We start from the raw sequence: 19405 nt of genomic DNA, 5'->3' as shown, positions 1-19405 counted from the left end.
CTCAAATAAATTGGTTAGTCTCTAAGGTGCCACAAGTACTCCTTTTCTTTTTGTCTTACTGTGACACACACTCCACAGTCACCTTGTGATCTGTAAAACACTCACGTTACACAGCCTTCCTGTACCACTCAGACCCACAGACAGCCTGGGGGTTGATCTCCTCAGATGCACACACCAACCTCACACAGCCAATCAACAACCACAGCCCGACCCGTGTGTTACTGTGACACTCCCACGCTGCACAGCCTGGCCGAGGCCCTCTTGTACCCACTAGTCCCCGCTCCCCTCCCAGAGCCGAGGGAGTCCGGGCTCCCAGCTACGATAGCACAAGGGGGCCCCACGCCCATGTCAGGGGCGGGGACCGGGTTGCCCCCTTACGGGCTCCTGCCGCCCGGGGACCAGGTGCCGCGAGCGCCCCCAGCGGCAGGACTCGGGACCCAGGCGTCCGGGGGCTGGGCAGGAAGGTCGCTGCGCTGGGGCCTCCCCCGGCTGCTGGAGCTGGCGGCGCAGGCGCGGGGCCGGGCGCGGAGCGGGCGGGAGGCGGCCCCGGGGAGGCACCAGCCGCGGGGCGGGAGGTCGCTGCCGGGGCGGAGGAAGCGGCCGGGGCCCGAGCCGAGCCCGGCGATGGCTGCAGCGGGGCCGGCGCAGGTAGGACGCGGGGCGGGGACTCCCCGGCCGGGCACTGGCTGGGGCCGAGGGGGGCCGGGACCGGGTCCCTCCCGCGCTAGTGACCCCGGGGCTGGGGGCTGCCGCACTCGGAGCGCTGGGGCCGGGGAGCGGCGCTGGGGGCCCCGGGCCGGGCGGACACGCGGAGCCGGGCCGAGGAGCCCCGAGGCGGCCGAGCCGGGGGCGGGAGCGGGGCCGAGCCCAGGCCTGGGGCGGAGGCGGGGACTCCGGCCGGGGGAGGAGCCTGGTCCCTGCCCTGGGATTCGGGCCCTTCCCAGCGCCCCGCCCCAGAGCCCCGTGGGGAGCCGAGGGCGACTCCTGTCGCCGGCCAGCAGGGCCCGAGTCCCCGGGGGGCTGTGCGGGGGGGTCTCCCTGGGTCACAGCTGCTGGGCTGGGGGTTCCCCGGGAGCCGCTGCCCTCGAACCCGCGTCCCCTGCTGAGAGCCCGGGCTGGGGCTGGCGCGGAGGGTGCTGAGTGTGTAACGCTTGTGCCAGCAGCTGCGGGTGGCGTTTGAGGACGTGGCTCTGTATTTCAGCCGGGAGGAGTGGAAGCTCTTATCCCGGCCAGAGAAGCAGCTGTACCGGGACCAGATGCTGAGGAATTACCGGGCCCTCGTTTCCTTGGGTAAGGACCAATTTATCTCTACTCATAGCTGTCAAATGTCTGTGTTCCCTTGATGCCACCCCTGGCATGTGCCACCCGATGGCTGAGTAGTGTCAAATGACAGCCTCTTTCAGTTCGGCTTCCTGTTGAAGAACTCAGGGCTACAGAGCCTGGGGCTAGTCTTAGTGTAACTTGTTTACCTACCTCAGTCCTGGCACAGGGCTGGTTGCAAAGAGCTCATGAGCAAATAAGACTATTAAGGCAGGAAGAAAACAGCTCCCCACCTCCCTAGAAAGAATGAACATCATAATCTTAACCGTACATTTGAAGAATTCTTGCACGCTAAGCAAAAAAATGGTAGGTCTGTATAACAGTGACAACTGCCAGGACTCAGTCCCAAAGCAAATTGAGAAGGATCATAGACGTTGCTGCTTCAGAGTACGAACTCAACTTGCCTGGCGGGAGACGGGACGAAATCTCCTCTAAGGAAGTTTAATTTCTTTATTCTCCTGCTTGAGATCTCTTGCGCTTTCCTCTCAAGCAGTGTCTGAGATTGGGGCCTCATCGCACCAAGTGCTGCACAGACAAACACTGACCGAGATCGGAGCCCTACTGTGCTGGGCTGCACCGACATATAAATGAGTCCCTACCCGCAAAACTTTAGTAATAAAACTGATTAATTCCCCCCAAACAGGCTATTCAGGTTCCACACCGGACTTAATCCACCAGATAGAGGTAGGGGAGGCAGAGCTCTGGATTCGGGATGCTGAGGACTCCAGGGAAAGCTCCGGGCCAGAGAGCCCATTCCGAGGTGAGTCGTAATAATCCAATCCCTTCTGATTTACGCACCTGCTAGTGGACGGCTCCTTAATGTAGAAGGCAAAGGCAGAGTGAAATCCACTGCCGAAGAACTGAAGGGGACAAATGGAGGCTGGGAATTAGGGGCCAGTATTTATTCTGGAGGGGAAGGAGTTACTGGGCTGGAGGCAGGAATCACTGGGGGAGTTTCCTGGGATAGGCAGGAAGCCAGGCTGGATGGGCACAATGATTGATATCTATGAATCCTAGAAATTATAGACATGTAGGATTAGAAGGGACCTCAGTAGGTCATCTAGTCCAGTCCTCTTTACTAGAGACAGGACTACGTATTATCTAGTCCAGGTTTTTGTCTAACCTGCTCTTAAAAGCCTCCCATGATGGAGATTCCACAACCATCCCAGGTAATTTGTTCCAGTGCTTAACTACACTTAGAGTTTGGAAGTTTTTCCTAATATCTACCCTAAATCTACCTTGCTGCAATTTAAGCCCATTACTTCTTGTCCTGGCCTCAGTGAATAAGGAGAACAATTTATCACCCTCTACTTTGTAACAACCTTTTATGTACTTAAAGAATCTTGTTAAGCCCCCCTCAGTCTTTCCTTCGCCAGACTAAACAAATCCAATTTTTCAATTTTTCCTCGTAGGTCATGTTTTCTAGATCTTTAATCATTCTCATTGCTCTCCTCTGACCCCGTCCAGTTTGTCTACATCCTTTCTGAAGTGCGGGGCCCAGAACTGGACACAGTAGTCCAGTTGAGACCTTACCCGTGCTGAGAGGAGTAGAAGAATTACTTCTCACATCTTGCTTGCAACACTCCTGCTAATACATCCCAGAATGATATTTGCTTTTTTTCTTTTCAACAGTATTACATTGACTCATATTTAATTTGTGATCCACTGTAACCCCAGATGGTTTTCTGCAGTACTCCTTCCTAAGCTGTCATTTCAATTCTGACCATTTCTCCAGTTTGTCAAGATCACTTTAAATTCTAATCCTGTCCTTTAATGCGCTTGCAACCCCACCCAACTTTAAATCGTTCATAAGAATATTAAGTTGGTTAGACATAATTTGTTCTTGACAAATCCATGCAGACTGTTGCTTATTACTTTATTTCCTTCTAGGTCAGGGGGTCTCAAACTATGTGGCCCGTGGGGCTCCAGCAGTTTTGGGGCCGGGTCTCTCCCTTGGCCCCACCTGCCACCTCCCGGGTGTGTTCCCCCCCTCACCCCCTCTGGCAACTTACAATGGCCAGGGGCCCCGGCAGTGCAGCAGAGCTGAGCGGTGTCTGCCTGCTCACTCCACGCATCTGCCAGCCCCCACTAAGCACGTTAAGTTGGTGGAGGGCATCCACAGTACCATGGCTAGCACTGACTCTCGGAACGGTGCACTTTGGGTAGCTATCCCACAGTTCCCGCAGTCTCTGCCGCCCATTAGAATTCTGGGTTAAGCTCCCAATGCCTGATGGGGCAAAAACATTGTTGCGTTTGGGTGCATGTCGTCAGTCACCCCTCCCTCCGTGAAAGCAATGGCAATAATTGTTTCGCGCCTTTTTTCTGCAGCAGACGGTGCAATAGGATTGATAGCTGTCCTCGTAAATGGTGTATGGCTCCACCACTTCTGCTACAACTCTGCTCTCCTGTGAGCTGGAGGCTTCTGCCTCAGGCTGCTCTCCCAGACGGCAGCACAACGCGGTTGCGCCTACCCCTTGCTCCCATGGCTCATGAAGCCTGGACAGTAGTAAGGAGCATTTCAACTATAGGCTGAGCAAGGTGGTTTTGGGTACATGTCGTCATTCTCCCCTCCCTCCGTGAAAGCAACAGCAAACAATTGTTTTGCGCCTTTTTTCCTGAATTACCTGGGCAGACGCCATAGCACGGCAAGCATGGAGCCTGTTCAGTTCACCGCTGCAGTTGTGACCATTGTAAACACCTCGCACATTATCCTGCAGTATGTGCAGAATCTGCAAAACCAGGTGAGGAAGCAATGACAGTGCGATGATGATAGTGATGAGGACATGGACTCAGATGTTCCTGGAAGCACAGGATGTGGCAATTGGGAGATCATGGTGCTGTTGGGCCAGGTTCATGCTGTGGAACGCTGATTCTGGGCCTGGGAAACAGGCAGACTGGTGGGACTGTATAGTGTTGCAGGTATGGGATGATTCCCAGTGGCTGTGAAACTTTTGCATGTGTAATGCCACTTTCCTTGAACTCTGTAACTTGCTATCCCCTGCCCTGAAGTGCAAAGATACCAAAATGAGAGCAGCCCTCACAGTTGAGAAACGAGTGGCGATAGCCCTGTGGAAGCTTGCAACGTCTGACAGCTACCCGTCAGTCGGGAATCAATTTGGAGTGGGCAAATCTACTGTGGGGGCTGCTGTGATGCAAGTAGCCAATGCAATCACTGACCTGCTGCTATCAAGGGTAGTGACTCTGGGAAACGCGCAGGTCATTGTGGATGGCTTTGCTGTGATGGGGTTCCCTAACTATGGTGGGGAAATAGACAGAACACATATCACTATCTTGGCACCAGACCACCAGGGCAGCCACTATGTAAATCGCAAGGGGTACTTCTCAATGGTACTGCAAGCACTGGTGGATCACAAAGGACGTTTCACCGACATAGACATGGAATAGCTGGGAAAGATGCATGACGTTTGTGTCTTCAGGAACTCTGGTCTGTTTGAACAGCTGCAGGTAGGAACTTCCTTCCCAGACCAGAAAATTACTGTTGGGGATGTTGAAATGCCTATCGTTATCCTCTGGGACCCAGCCTACCCCTTAATGCCATGGCTCATGAAGCCGTACACAGGCACCCCGGACAGTAGTCAGGAGCCATTCAACTATAGGCTGAGCAAGTGCAGAATGGTGGTAGAATGTGCATTTGGACGTTTAAAAGCTCGCTGGCGCAGTTTACTGACTCGGTTAGACCTTGGCAAAACCAGTATTCCCATTGTTATTGCTTCTTGCCGTGTGCTCCACATTATCTGTGAGAGTAAGGGGGAGACGTTTATGGCGGGGTGGGAGGTCGAGGTAAATCGCCTCGTGGCCAGTTTCACGCAGCCAGACACCAGGGCGATTAGAAGAGCACAGCTGGGCGTGCTCTTGCTGCCTTTCCCGCGTCAGATCCACCAGACAGCGGAGCAGTTTGCTCCCCCATTAGCTTGAGCATGGCGTCCTGCCTGCTCTCATCGCGCGCCTCCCTCCTCTCATCGCATTCATTGAACGCTTTCCGGGACTCTGCCATTGTTTGTTTCTGTGCATTCAGCTGGGCTCTGTCAGCGCGGGAGGACTGCCTAAGCTCTGAACACATGTTGTCCTGAATGCATCTTTTTTCGCCTTCTAATCTGGGACAGCCTCTGGGACGGAGATGATAGGGGGAGCATAGAAACATTTGCACCTGCGGGAGGAGAAAAAGGGAGAGTAGAATTTTAAAAGATACCAAAGGGGAGACTCTTTCTCAGTGAAACATGCAATTCATGGTACATTTAAAAGGAGAGCCTGCGGTTTCTGTGCGGATGCGCAACACGACCCGCCTCCTCCACCACCACCACCACGTGGCTCTGATCAGGGCTGAGCCCTTTAAGCCAAACGCGAACAGCCCAGTGTGAGCGGACTTTTCCAGTAGCATTGCTGGCCACGAATACATCCCAATTCTTCAGGGCAAAGGAATCATTAAACACACTTTCTTTTAAACCCTGTCTCGTATTTACAAAGGTACACCAGAAGTGCCTTCTCTGGCATCATAGTGCCGGAGCCTGCCTTGGGAGGGGGTGGAGGGTATTGGCTCCAGGGTGATGAACAGTTCCTGGCTGCCGGGGGGAATGGATTCACCGCTTGCTGCCTGTGCACTGCCCTCTTCCTCCTCCACAAAATCATCCTGCTCTGTGAGACCCCCCTTGTAGGTGTCCACGGACAGTGGTGGGGTAGTGGTAGCATCCCCTCCCCAGATTTGCATGCATCTCATCATAGTTGCGGCATGTATGGGGCTGTGACCTCAAGTGACCGTTCGCCTCTTTTGGTAGGCTTGCCTGAGCTCCGTAATTTTCACAGGGCAGTGCTGTGTGTCCCTGGAGTAGCCTCTGTCCGTCATGCCCTGGGAGATTTTCTCATATATGTTGGCGTTCTGATTTTTGAACAGAGTTCTGCCTGCACAGATTCTTCTCCCCATACTGCAATGAGATCCAGTCCAGTACCTCCCGGAGCTGGAGCTCATTTGCGCATCTGGGACTGCATGGTCACCTGTCTGTGCTGGTGAGCGGTGCATGGTCACTGATGAGCTCACCATGCTGCTCAAACAGGAAATTAAATTCAAAAGTTCCCGGGGCTTTTCCTGACTACCTGGCTAGTGCATCTGAGTTGAAACTGTTGTCCAGAGCGGTCACAGTGGAGCATTCTGGGATAGCTCCCGGAGGCCAATACTGTAGAATTGTGTCCACAGTACCCCAAATTTGAACCAGTGATGTTGATTTTACCACTACTCCCCTTGCCAGGGAGGAGTACAGAAATTGATTTTAAGAGCCCTTTAAGTCAACAAAACGGGGTTCGTTGTGTGGACGGATTTCGTTTTAATTCAACCTAATGCATTTAAATTCAACATAATCGTACTGTGGACCAGGCCCAAGTAATTCATAACTATTTCCTTTCCTATTTTAGGCTCAGATCCTACCCCATTGACACTGGTGTTCACTATGTTAGTTGACTGATTACTGCTAACTTTTTTTGGTGAAAACGAAACAAAAGAGGCATTTAACAGTTTGGCCATTGCTGCTTTTTCTCTTATTTTCTCTCCCTCTTCATTTAGTTATGGGCCTAGCCTGCCCTTCGTCTTCCTCTTTTTTCCCTTGTCTTTATAAAATGCTTTCTTGTTCCTCTTTATATCCCTAGCTAGTTTAGCTTTTTGTTTTTTCTTGGCTTTTCTAATTTTGTCCCTACATGCTTGTGGTGCTTTTTTGTTTGTTTGTTTGTTTTTAAATATTCATCCTTTGTAACTTGACTTAGTCATACAAGAAGTTGTCAAAGTTCCTTCCCCACTCTGAACTCTAGGGTACAGATGTGGGGACCTGCATGAAAACCCCCTAAGCTCATTTTTACCAACTTAGGTTAAAACTTCCCCAAGGTACCAATTATTTTATCTTTTGCCCTTGGACTTTATTGCTGCCACCACCAAGCGTCTAACAAATATATATAACAGGGAAAGAGCCCGCTTGGAAAAGTCTTTCCCCCCAAAACCCTACACCCCGTTTCCTGGGGAAGGCTTGATAAAAATCCTCACCAATTTGCATAGGTGAACACAGACCCAAACCCTTAGATCTTAAGAACAATGGAAAAGCAATCAGATTCTTAAAAGAAGAATTTTAATAGAAGAAAAAATAAAAGAATGATCTCTGTAAAATCAGGATAGTAAATACCTTACAGAGTAATCAGATTCCAAACATAGAGAATCCCTCTAGGCAAGACCTTAAGTTACAAAAAGACACAAAAACAGGAATATCCATTCCATTCAGCACAGCTTATTTTATCAGCCATTTAAACAAAACAAAATCTAACGCATATCTAGCTACTTACTAGATTACTTACTAAGTTCTAAGACTCCATTCCTGTTCTGTTCCCGGCAAAAGCATCACACAGGCCGCGAGAACCTTTGTTTCTCCCCCCCCCTCCAGCTTTGAAAGTATCTTGTCGCCTCATTGGTCATTTTGGTCAGGTGACAGCGAGATTATCCTAGCTTCTTAACCCTTTACAGGTGGAATGGTTTTTCCTCTGGCCAGGAGAGATTTTAAAGGTGTTTACCCCTCCCTTTATATTTATGACAGAAGTAGAAACTCTTTTTTTTGAGTTTCAGATCATTGAAGATCTCCTGGTTAAGCCAGAGAGTCTTATTATCATACTTCCTCTCTTTCCTACTCATTGGATATCTGTGACCTAAGATGGGACCTAAAAATGATGGGACCTCAAAGCTGTGAAAGAGAAGTGGATCGGAGATGGGGAGGTGATGAAGTTGGAAGAGGGTGGGATAGTGATATGGGACAATGTGTGGAGGGGGAAGATTTGAGGGATGCTGAGGGAAAGAGAGAGGTCTCTGTGGTGGGGGAGCATATGGGAACTGCATTTACCTAGTGGGTAGGACATTGTAGTAGGATTCAGAAGATCTTGGTTCAGTTCTAGAAGCGAGTCACTACAGCTCCAGCATGCCTCAGATTCCCCAGCTGTGTAATGGAAAGGGCACTGGGGCTGTGAGGATAAAATCCATCTGTGCGTGTCAGTGGATCTGGCACTGGGGGTCAGACAAGCACCTGGGTAGAAAGACACGCCTGCCAGTCCATAGATCGCAGCACCACCTTCTAGGCTTCCCACATCTCAGAAAATCATACCAAGCCGGGGTGCCCAAGAGATTTTTCAAATGGGCTTAATGCCTGCCCCTCCTGACTCAGGCTGTACGTGCTGGTGCCCTAAGGCCCTTGGCACCTGGATCCAGAAATACTTCAGATGGGGACAAAAACCTGCTTGCAGCCTGGGAGAGCATCCCAGAGTCACTGGCCCTTGGCAGAGAAGGCGCTGTCCTCTCAAGGCTCCCACCTCACCCCCTCTCTGCTGCTTCACTTCGCACATGACCTCTCAGGCTGGAGAAACCTGCCCCAGCAAACAAGGAGAAAGTTGGGCGTGACTCAGGGCAGGGCAGGATGAGTCACGTGTGATGAGTGTGAGGTTACACCACATGGAGGACGCCATTTTGTAGAGCAGGTCTCCGGCACTTCCAGCGCTTCACTGTAATCCTCTAAAACTGCCCCACGTTCCAGGCAGCTGCTGCTGGGCATGTTTGGTAGCCAGACGAAATCGTCCTTCAGGCCACAGCTTGGAGTACCCTGGTGTATAGGCTGGGTGTGAGGGAGAGGGGGTGGAATGGCCTTTGTCACATCCCCTCTCCTCCTGCTCTCTAAGTGGCACGAAATCGTTCTTACTTACATTGCTTCATTGTCCATGCTTAGCCCAGCCCTCAGCCTGAACGCAGTCTGTGACTGTCTGTAGCTCAAAGGCCTGCCAGGTAGCAGCCATTCACCCCTTCCAGCTCAGCAGTGTCACTGATTGGGTTGTAAAACAAGACATGGTTTTCTGATTGCATCACACAAACCCTGAGTGACTTGTCATCCCTTCAACCCACTTCCCACCCCCAAAAAAACCCCTACCCTTTTGAGGGTTTTAGTTTAGTTTTAGTTTTGCACAAAGAGTGAAACGTCAGGCAGAGAGTAAATGACTGCTTTAGAAGGAATTCCTTGAGAAGGACTCACTCCCCGCAGGAATAAACTGCGTAGTTCTAAGCAGCTTTAGACCGGTCTCACTGCATCCACATGAGCTAGTTTCGAACCAATATGGTTAAAACAGCGCAAACACTGTGGAACAGGCCTCATGGTATAAAACAGGAGAATGTTAAGAACCAGCCACATGTAAATAGAAACCTCTGATTGAAATATAACCAAAATCAATTTGAAACAAACTCTGGACCCTCTTTTTTAGCACTTAGAGCACCTAGTTCTGGATAAGGGCCCTGTTGTGCCTGGCGCTGTCTGTATCCTGGGCAAGCTACAGTTTAATCATCAAAGAAAACCCAAGAGGTGCATGGCGCATGAGGGAGCAGGCGCTAGGCGCTGCACAAACAACATAGGGTAGAACCACCCTGAGTCAGGCTGCAGATTTGTCATGGCATTTTGTATAAAAAATTACAGAAAATTTAGTAAAAGTCACAGATCACTAAACTTCCTGTGACTGCTCCTTGATTTTTAACAAAACCTGCCCTCCTCCTCGCCATGGGGCACCCACCCAGCACTTCCCCCAGTGCTGAAAGCCTGACCGCAGCCTGGTGCAGAGGGGTTGGTGCGGGCTAGAGAGGATCAGAGTGGCAAGGCCATTCACTGTAGTTTGGCTTGCCTCCCCTACCATTATCACTGGGGGGCGAGGGCAAATCTGAGTGGCGCTGTAACCCCGCAGACCAGGTCTCAGTACCCAGAGAGAGACGTTCTGTGAGACAGAAGCCGCCATTGCAGGGTGAGGCACCCATCCAAAAAACAGTCACAGACAAATGGTGAAATCGCTCCATCTGTGACATTTTCCATCCTTGACAAACCTGTAGCCTTAACCGTGAGCTCTCTCCAGCAGGGCTCGGGATCCTGGTTGGGACGCGGACACAGTCTGAATGTGGGGAAAGTGCGGTAGGGAAGCAGGATTCCACATCCCACAGAGGGATCCATGCACAGGACGCAGTCCATCCCCGGGGTAAACTCAGCCAGAGACTCCCCATGGGCCAGCGTCCCCACCACTGCACCGACTGCGCCAAGAGGTTCAGCAACCCGTCCGCACTGAACCAGCACCAGTGCACGCACACCAGGGAGTCGCTGCACCGCTGCGCTGACTGCGGCAAGGCCTTTGCATGGCGCTCACACCTGAGAAGACACCAGCGCGCGCACACTGGGGAGCGGCCGTACTGCTGCGCTGACTGCGGCAAGGCCTTTGCGGAGAGCTCAAAGCTGAGAATACACCAGCGCACGCACACCAGGGAGCGGCCGCACCGCTGTGCCCAGTGTGGTAAGGGATTCCGCTGTGCTTCCACCCTGACACTGCACCAGCGAACGCACACCGGGGAGCAGCCGCACCGCTGCGCTGACTGCGGCAAGGGCTTTGCAGAGAGCTCAAAGCTGAGAATACACCAGCGCACGCACACCGGGGAGCGGCCGTACCGCTGTGCTGACTGCGGCAAGGGCTTCGCACAGAGCTCAACCCTAAGAATACACCAGCGCACACACACTGGGGAACGGCCACATCGCTGTGCTGACTGCGGCAAGGGCTTTGCACGGAGCTCACACCTGAGAAGTCACCAGCGCACGCACACCGGGGAGCAGCCGCATCGCTGCGCTGACTGCGGCAAGGGCTTTGCAGAGAGCTCAAAGCTGAGAATACATCAGCGCACGCACACCGGGGAGCGGCCGTACCACTGTGCTCACTGTGACAAGGGCTTTGCACAGAGCTCAGCCATGAGAATACACCAGCGCACACACACCGGGGAGCGGCCGTACCACTGTGCTGACTGCGGCAAGGGCTTTGCAGACGGCTCAAGCCTGAAAACACACCAGCGCACGCACTCCGGGGAGCGGCCGCACCGTTGTGCCCAGTGTGGTAAGGGATTCCGCAGTGCTTCCACCCTGACACTGCACCAGCGAACGCACACCGGGGAGTGGCCGCACCGCTGCGCTGACTGCGGCAAGGGCTTTGCGCGGCGCTCAGAGCTGAGCAGACACCAGCGCACACACACTGGGGAGCGGCCGCATCGCTGTGCTGACTGCGGGAAGGGCTTTGCGGAGACATCAACCCTGAGAACACACCAGCGCACGCACACCGGGGAGCGGCCATATCGCTGTGCTGACTGCGGCAAGGATTTTGCACAGAGTTCAACCCTGAGAACACACCAGCGCACACACCGGGGAGCAGCCGCACCACTGTGATGATTCTGGTAAGAACGTGAAAAAAACCAATCCACCCACCCGGCACCAGTGCACGCACACTGGGGGGAGGACATTCCGACGCGCTGGCTGCAGCAAGAGCTTTGCACGGGCCGCCTCCTTGCAATCACATTGGTTCTTTCACAGCTGAGAGCAGCAGTACAGCTGTGCTGACTGGGGCAAGCACTTTGCTAGAGTGGCCAACCTCACCCGGCACCCGGTCACACACACCGGTGCCCCTCTGCCACTGCCAGGGCCTGAGGGGCTTCTGGCAGCCCGTGGGCCTGACACAGTGCCAGCAGATCCAGACCAGGGAGTGGTCCTGTCCCCATGATGCCCAGCAGAGAGACTGGGGGGCAGGGGAGGGGATTTGGCTGAGCAAGTGTGGGGAAGAGCAGACAGGTGGAGGGAGTTTAGAGCAGATGATCACAGCCTACTGCATTAGGGAGCCCTCCCCCTCATGTAGGTGGGATCCGGCCATGTCTCTCTTTCTGTCCTACACTCACGCACTCATTTCACTGGGCTGTAGCCAGGATAACCCCTTCTCTCTCTCTCTCTCCTGGATGGGACCCAGCCAGGAACTTCCCCCCCCACATCTAGCTCTGTTCCAGCCAGCGGGTGACTCTTGGGTGACATCTAGAGGTGGACAGAGAGACAGTTGCACAGAGAGAGTTTCCCATTACTCCTGGGGGAATTCTGCGCCTAAAAATTCTGCAAACAATATTTTAAAATTTTGCATATTTAATTTGTCAAAATAACACAGTATAATCACACTGGTTTCAGAGTAGCAGCCGTGTTAGTCTATATCTGCAAAAAGAAAAGGAGTACTTGTGGCACCTTAGAGACTAACACATTTATTTGAGCATAAGCTTTCGTGAGCTACAGCTCACTTTATCAGATGCATGAACACTAGTTTCAGTTATTTTGGTAATTTATTTCAAAATTCCTGTCAGCAAGTATGTCTGTAGCAATGGAGAGAACAAAAAAAAGATTCAGAAAGTGTTTTTTGACAAATAGATTCTTTACTAGGCATATTAACACAGAACTCTGAGTAAGAATTCATGTAAACTATAATACAGAAACCTATTTCCTGCACCCCTCAGCAGTAGTACAAAGGCTTGGGGGAGTCAGGAGTAACAGAGGAGCTGAGAGGGAGGGAAGTAATTGCTGGAAGTAGCCTGGGAGTGAAGCAGAAGGGTTGTTGGGTGTGGGTGGGAGAAGTATGTAACAGATTTGGGGGGGGCGGGAATTGTTAGAGAGTTGGGGAGCCTCCCCCATACTTCCCTGGCTGACTCCCTAGCCTCTCCCATTCAGTTAGGCACATCTGCCCCATTCCTGTGTGTCCCTGCACCCTCCTTCCCCTATCCCTGTGTGACCCTGCACTCCCACTCAGCCACACCTGCCCCTGTGTAGCCCCTATCCCTGTGTGGTCCTGCACCCCCACTCCCACTTAGACCCTCACCCCAGTCTTCCCCCCCACCAGCCCTTCTGAACCCCAGCCTATGTGGTCCCCGCAGCAGCCCTATGTGCCCTGCTCTGTCTGCCCCCCCCCCACCCCTCCATATTGCCTGCTTCCTCACCTGGCCCCTTTGGGCAGTTTGCTGTGAGGAATGCGACTTCTGCTACAGCTCTGAGCTGGCTGCCCTCTGTTCTGGTGCCATAACAGCTCCTGGTGGGAGAAAGGTGTAACTGCAGCGCCTCGATGGCAAAATGTATTTTCTGCCAAGGGGAAAAAAAGTCTGCTGGGGACATGAATTCTGCGCCTGTGCAGTGGTGCACAATTTCCCCAGGCCTATACAGGAGACCACATTCAGCCTGAGCTCCTGTATAACACCGGCCAAAACTTCCCTGAGTTAATGCCTGTTTGAACTACAGCAGAACTTTCATTTTTTTTTTTAAATCCAGTCTTGATTTTAAAATTGCCAGAGATGAAGAATCCACCAGGATGCTTCAGAAGTTATGAATTGTACATGCATGGTTAAAAGTAGGGAAGGAAGTTTGTTTTTATTTTACCATGTGTCTGTGAAGAAGAGCTTTCAGTTGCCATCTCTTCCCCTCCCCTCCCCTCCCCCCGACAGCTCACACTCTAGTGAAGAGATGAATTCTCTGTTGTAAAAACAGCTTATGCACACGGCGAAATGGTTGTGGACGTTCTCAGAGGAGAGTCAAACAGCACAATGCCTCTTGCAGGGCAGCAGCCATTGCACCAGATGTGCAAAGGTGGGCTGAAGGCAGCAGTAGCCGGCTGCACAGTGTGGGCTTCATTTCCTTTGGGCAGTGGCTGCTTTTTCCCTTCCATGAAAGTCTGTCTGATGCTTTGATCGTCCCACCACTTACACAACAGCACCTTGATTGGATTGACACAGCCCACCTGACCTGTGCTTTGGGGCTGGAGAAGGAAAAAATCTGTCACAACACTTGGGGTAGGAGAGTTGTTTGATTTGGTTGTACTTGAAATATATTATTCTATTGAAATACTTGAAGATGGGGGCCAGCTGCACATCACAAAGTGCTTTACAAAGCCACTTAGTGCCTCAATCCCCATTTTACAGATGGGGAAACCAAGGCACAGAGAGCCTCACCCAAGGTCCAATGGAACTCTGGTCTCCTGGCTCCCAGCCCATAGCTCAGCCCACTGAACCACACTGCCTTTAAAAACAGCTCTTCAGTGTGTAATGCCTTGCTGTGCCTTTAAATGGGGCTTCACACACCCCTTCGTACAGCATGAAAGAGTAACAGCCTCCACAACCCTCCTAATGTCACTGCCACACTGGGCAAGGAGAGATCTGACCACCCAGGAATGCCCCAGCTTTTAATGAGATGAAAGGAGGGGCCTGTTCCACAGTGTGTACTTATTGTATGACTGGTAGGGTTGCCACCTGTCCAGGTTTTCGCTTTTGTGTCTGGGTGCCATTTAGGGTTTCTGGGTGTCTGGCTTTAGGGATCTGGCAACCCTAAATGGTGCCCGAACCAAAAGTCCGGTTACGGGGCGGGAGGAGGCAGCAGCGCTGAGCGAAGAGAAAGGAGCTGAGGCAGGCGTACCAGAAGGCAAGGGAGGTAAACCGTCACTCTCGTCCCGCGCTGAAGACCTACCCCTTCTATCAAGAGCTGGATGCCACCCTTGGTGGTGACCTCACCTCCACCGCCAAGAGCCCTGTGGATACTTTGGTGGGGCTGCAGGCGGTAGACAGGGGGCTCAAGCCCGAGAACGAAGTCCTGGACAAAGGTCAAGTTGGAGAACGTTGTGGAGTCGGTGGCAGGGTCATCCGGTGGCACGGCGAGTCAGGAATTCTCCACTCCGGAGGGGTCTAGCCGGTCTCAGCAATCTATTTGTGGCCCACAAGACACGGGAGAGAAGAACCATAGTAAATGTTCATTTTGGAGCTCATATATGAGGTAGAACTGTTCTTTCCTATGTATATTGTGGCAGTGGGTGAAGGGATAGAGAAATTAAAAAGAAAAAAATAAATAAAACCCAAAAGCCTGCACACACAGCCCCAGTCACAAACCCCTCCCAGCTCTACTTCCCAAAACGAATAAGCATTCATTCAAGCCAACTTATGAACCACCATAAGCATACATTCAAATTAGTTTTATAGATGTCACCCACTCACATACACATTCATACTTGTTTTTCAGCATTATTTTATACAGAATACGCACACAGCCTAGCTTAAAAGAAATCTAACAGTGTTCAATTGTTCAATACACCCCATGTAGACAAAATGTAGGGCTAGTTTAAACTATTTTATGTTAGAGTTGATTCCACTTTTTACCAGAGCTATAAATGTTGTTTTCTGACCTCTCTACACGCATACAGACACATAACACTTTAACATCCACCCTTCCCTCCTCTTTCTCAAAACAATTAAGAATACACTCAAACCAAACTGCATATTATTTTATAGATAAACTAAGCATATGTTCAAGTTAGTTTTATTGACAGTTCAGTCTCACAGACCATCATACTTGTTTTCAGCAGTATTTTATACAAAACACACAGAGCCTAATGTCAGGTAAATCTAACAATGTAAAGTTGGACAGTACACCCATGTATGAGACAAAATGCAGAGCTGGTTATTGACTTATTTGGCACATTTAGCAAAATACTAAAAAAGAAATAAGAAATTCATGAAACACTTAGGCCTGGCAGAAGCTATAAAAAGCCCTAGAAACATCTGCATTTTGCCTCTTCCCTGCACTGATCTCTGGACTATGGACTTATAATAAAAGGTTTCAGAGTAACAGCCGTGTTAGTCTGTATTCGCAAAAAGAAAAGGAGGACTTGTAGCACCTTAGAGACTAACCAATTTATTTGAGCATGAGCTTAGCTTAGCTCATGCTCAAATAAACTGGTTAGTCTCTAAGGTGCTACAAGTACTCCTTTTCTTTTTATAATAAAAGGAGCATTCTAACCAATGGACTTGGGACCTTCCATTCTTTTGGATGCCATCAGAGACTTAACAAGCCAACAGTTTATTCCATCACTGCTTCAAACCGGACACAAGCACTTTGCAATGTGTGTATATATTTGATTCCTTTAACAGTTTTTACCCTCACCTCTTTCTTTCACTTATACATAAATCTTTAGATCAGGGGTCTTAAACACATGGCTTTCAATCAGGAGTCTCAAACACGCAGTTCCCTGTTCCTGGCCAATGGGAGCTTCGGGGGAGGTACCTGGAGGAGCAGCCAGGGCAACACACAGACCCCTGTACCCCCCCTCCCCCAGGTTCCATCCGCTTCCCGGAGCAGCGCGGGGGCAGGGCAGGCAGGCAGGAAGGGAGCCTGCCCTGCCCTGGTGCGTGCCAGGCCAGAGCCTGCCCCCCAAAACCCCTCCTGCAGCCAAACCCCCTGCCCTGAACCCCCTCCTGCACCCCGACCCCCTGCCCTGAGCCCCCTGCTGCACCCCACACCCCTCCTGCACCCTGAGCCCCCTGCTGCACCCCACACCCCTCCTGCACCTCAACTCCCTGCCCTGAGCCCCCGCCACACCCTACCTGCACCCCCTGGGGGCAGGGAGGGGGCAGAGTTGGGGTGGGGATTTTGGGGAAGGGGTTGGAATGGGGGCAGGGGAGAGGTAGGGCATGGGCAGAGCCTCATGGAAGGGGTGGAGTGGGGGCGGGGGCTGCAGGTGGGGGGTGTCAATGATGCGGCCCTCGGGCCAAGGTACTAGTCCTCATGTGGCCCTCGTGGTCATTTGGGTTTGAGACCCCTGCTTTAGATATTAGATACCAAAGGATTGGCAACAGTGATTATTGGGCAAGATCTGAGCTGTATATTAACCTGGGTTTGTGGCTGGGCCTTTGGGCTCAGAAGAACTCCTTGTTTGATGAAGTTGGTTTTCAATAACCACTCATCATTAAGTCTAGTGTGTGGGTGATGAAACAAGGCCTGGGATACCTAAGGCGGCTGCATTTCTGACTATTAGCCACTGTGGTGAGACAGGAGTTTACTTTTGTTGCTGGTTTGGTATATCTTCTGGAAGAATAACCAGCAATTTTGGCATGTGTCTGCCCTATTTCTCAGCAGTTTGTCCTGAATCTGGTATTTCCCGGTGTGACCCACTGAGTGACACGAGCACAGGATGACTATTCCCCCTTCCCCCCCCCATCCGCTACTGCGGGATTCTTACACCAACCTCTGCAGCCTCTGGTGCTGGAAACAGGACACTGGAGTGGACACACCTCTGCTCTGATCCCTCCTGGCAATTCCCTGTGACCAAAGGTCACAGAGGCAGCAAGTGGCAGAGCTGGGAGTAGACACCGGGAGTTCTGTAGCCCAGCCCTGTAGCCACAAGCCCAGCCTCGCTCCCTCATTCAAGGTTCCCAATGCCCCTTGGCAGAGCTGTCCCTAGCTATTCTGGGGCCGTATGCAGCCCCCCCCCGGGGGGGCAGGCCTCTGTGGGAGGGGGCGGGGCTGGCCCCAAGCCTAGCCGGGGCAGGGCAGGGAGGACCCACCCCCCAGCAGTCACCGGCGGTGTGGCTGGGGCCAGGCTGCTGCACTTCCCACTGCCAGTGAGTGCAGGCCCTACCCTGCTGCCGTCCTCAGGGCAGTGGGGGCAGAGCAGGGGTGGGGAAGAGGCAGGGTGGGGCAGAGCAGGGCAGGGGCTTTGGGGAAGGGGTGGAGTGGGGGTGGGGCTGGATCAGAGCAGGGGCGGGAAGGGGGGGGTCATGGGGAAGAGGCAGGGCAGGGGCTGGAGCAACATGCAGCTGTGCAGGACAGCAGGAAATTTGCCCTATGCAGCTGCGTACTTTGCGTATGGGTAAGGATGGCCCTGCCCCTCGGCATGGCCCAGACAATGCAGCAAGGCTGGTGCTCATGAGCCCCTCTGCCTTGTGAGCTGGGCTGCCCGGATGCGGCTACGTACTCCTCCCTCGATGGCCATATCAGTGGGTACTGTGGGCATGCTATTGCTCCATCAGTGCTTGATGTTGTCAGCCAGGTTGGTGTTGAGATCAGGGTTGGGTGGGCCCCATCTCTGCAGGAGGCATCACAAGAAGACATGGCTGAGATCCCATTTCAGGGTAGTCCTGGCTTCCAGCCCCCACTACTTTAACCAACCAGCCTCCACTCCTCTCCAAGAGCCAGGGATAGAACCCAGGTGTCCTGACTCTGAGACGCCCCTGCTCTAACCCACTATCCTGCTTACAGAGCTGGGGATGGGACCCAGGTGTTCTGAGGCCCCTGGTGACCCTCCCTGCCCCACACCACCTGTCCCAAGGCCCTTCCCCTCTTCAGCCACCGTTAGCTGTTACCTCCGGCTGCCTGAACCACAGGGACTGGACTGCCCCCCTCTTATGCGAAGCAACTGCTAGACGGGGGAGGGGGAGCAGAAACCCAGCCACCTTAGGGGAGGTGCTGTGGGACAGAGGAAAGGTCCCGCAGAGGAAGGATGAGAAGGGGAGAAACTACCCCATAGACCAGCATCCTCTTCATCAGCGAGGGACGGTGCTGGCCTTGGGTTAACAAGGGTTAGGGGGTGCTGGAGTTAGGGGCAACAGGGTCCTGTAACAAATGCACACTACAGCCAGAGAAGGCTCTTGCACCTGAAGAAGTGGGGTTTTTACCCATGAAAGCTTATGCTCAAATAAATCTGTTAGTCTTTAAGGTGCCACTGGACTCCTTCTTGTTTTTGTGGATACAGACTAACACGGCGACCCCCTGATACTTACAGCCAGAGTGTGATCTGTAAAACACCTCTATCATAAATATAAAGGGAAGGGTAACCACCTTTCTGTATACAGTGCTATAAAATCCCTCCTGGCCAGAGGCGAAACCCTTTCACCTGTAAAGGATTAAGAAGCTATGGTAACCTAGGTGGCACCTGACCCAAAATGACCAATGAGAGGACAAGATACTTTCAAATCCGGAGGGGGGGAACAAAGGGTTGTTCTGTCTGTGTGATGCTTTTGCTGGCAACAGATCAGGAATGCAGACTTACAACTCCTGTAAAAAGAAAAGGAGGACGTGTGGCACCTTAGAGACTAACCAATTTATTTGAGCATGAGCTTTCGTGAGCTACAGCTCACTTCATCGGATGCTGCTGTAGCTCACGAAAGCTCATGCTCAAATAAATTGGTTAGTCTCTAAGATGCCACAAGTCCTCCTTTTCTTTTTGCGGATTCAGACTAACATGGCTGCTACTCTGAAACCTAACTCCTGTAAAGTTAGTAAGTAATCTAGCTAGAAATGCGTAAGATTTCCTTTTGTTTAATGGCTGGTAAAATAAGCTGTGCTGGATGGAATGTACATTCCTGTTTTTGTGTCTTTTTGTAACTTAAGGTTTTGCCTAGAGGGATTCTCTATGTTTTGAATCTGATTAC

General features: G+C 52.0%; 1 protein-coding gene across 1 annotated transcript; it reads left to right on the top strand.

The window, feature by feature from the left end:
• Positions 1-274: 274 nt before the first annotated feature.
• On the top strand, positions 275-17658 carry LOC142072627 (uncharacterized). The gene is given in 5 exon segments (XM_075130085.1): positions 275-648; positions 1161-1290; positions 1964-2080; positions 10240-11551; positions 11553-17658. Coding segments are annotated over 5 exon segments (2040 nt in total). The 5' UTR covers positions 275-345; the 3' UTR covers positions 11731-17658.
• The last annotated feature ends 1747 nt before the right edge of the window (positions 17659-19405 follow it).

This window comes from Caretta caretta, chromosome 6 (genome assembly GCF_965140235.1).
Source record: "Caretta caretta isolate rCarCar2 chromosome 6, rCarCar1.hap1, whole genome shotgun sequence".
NCBI classification, from domain to species: domain Eukaryota; kingdom Metazoa; phylum Chordata; order Testudines; family Cheloniidae; genus Caretta; species Caretta caretta.
The sequence above is the reverse complement of the archived record's forward strand: the minus strand, read 5'-3'. Positions and strand labels throughout refer to the sequence as shown.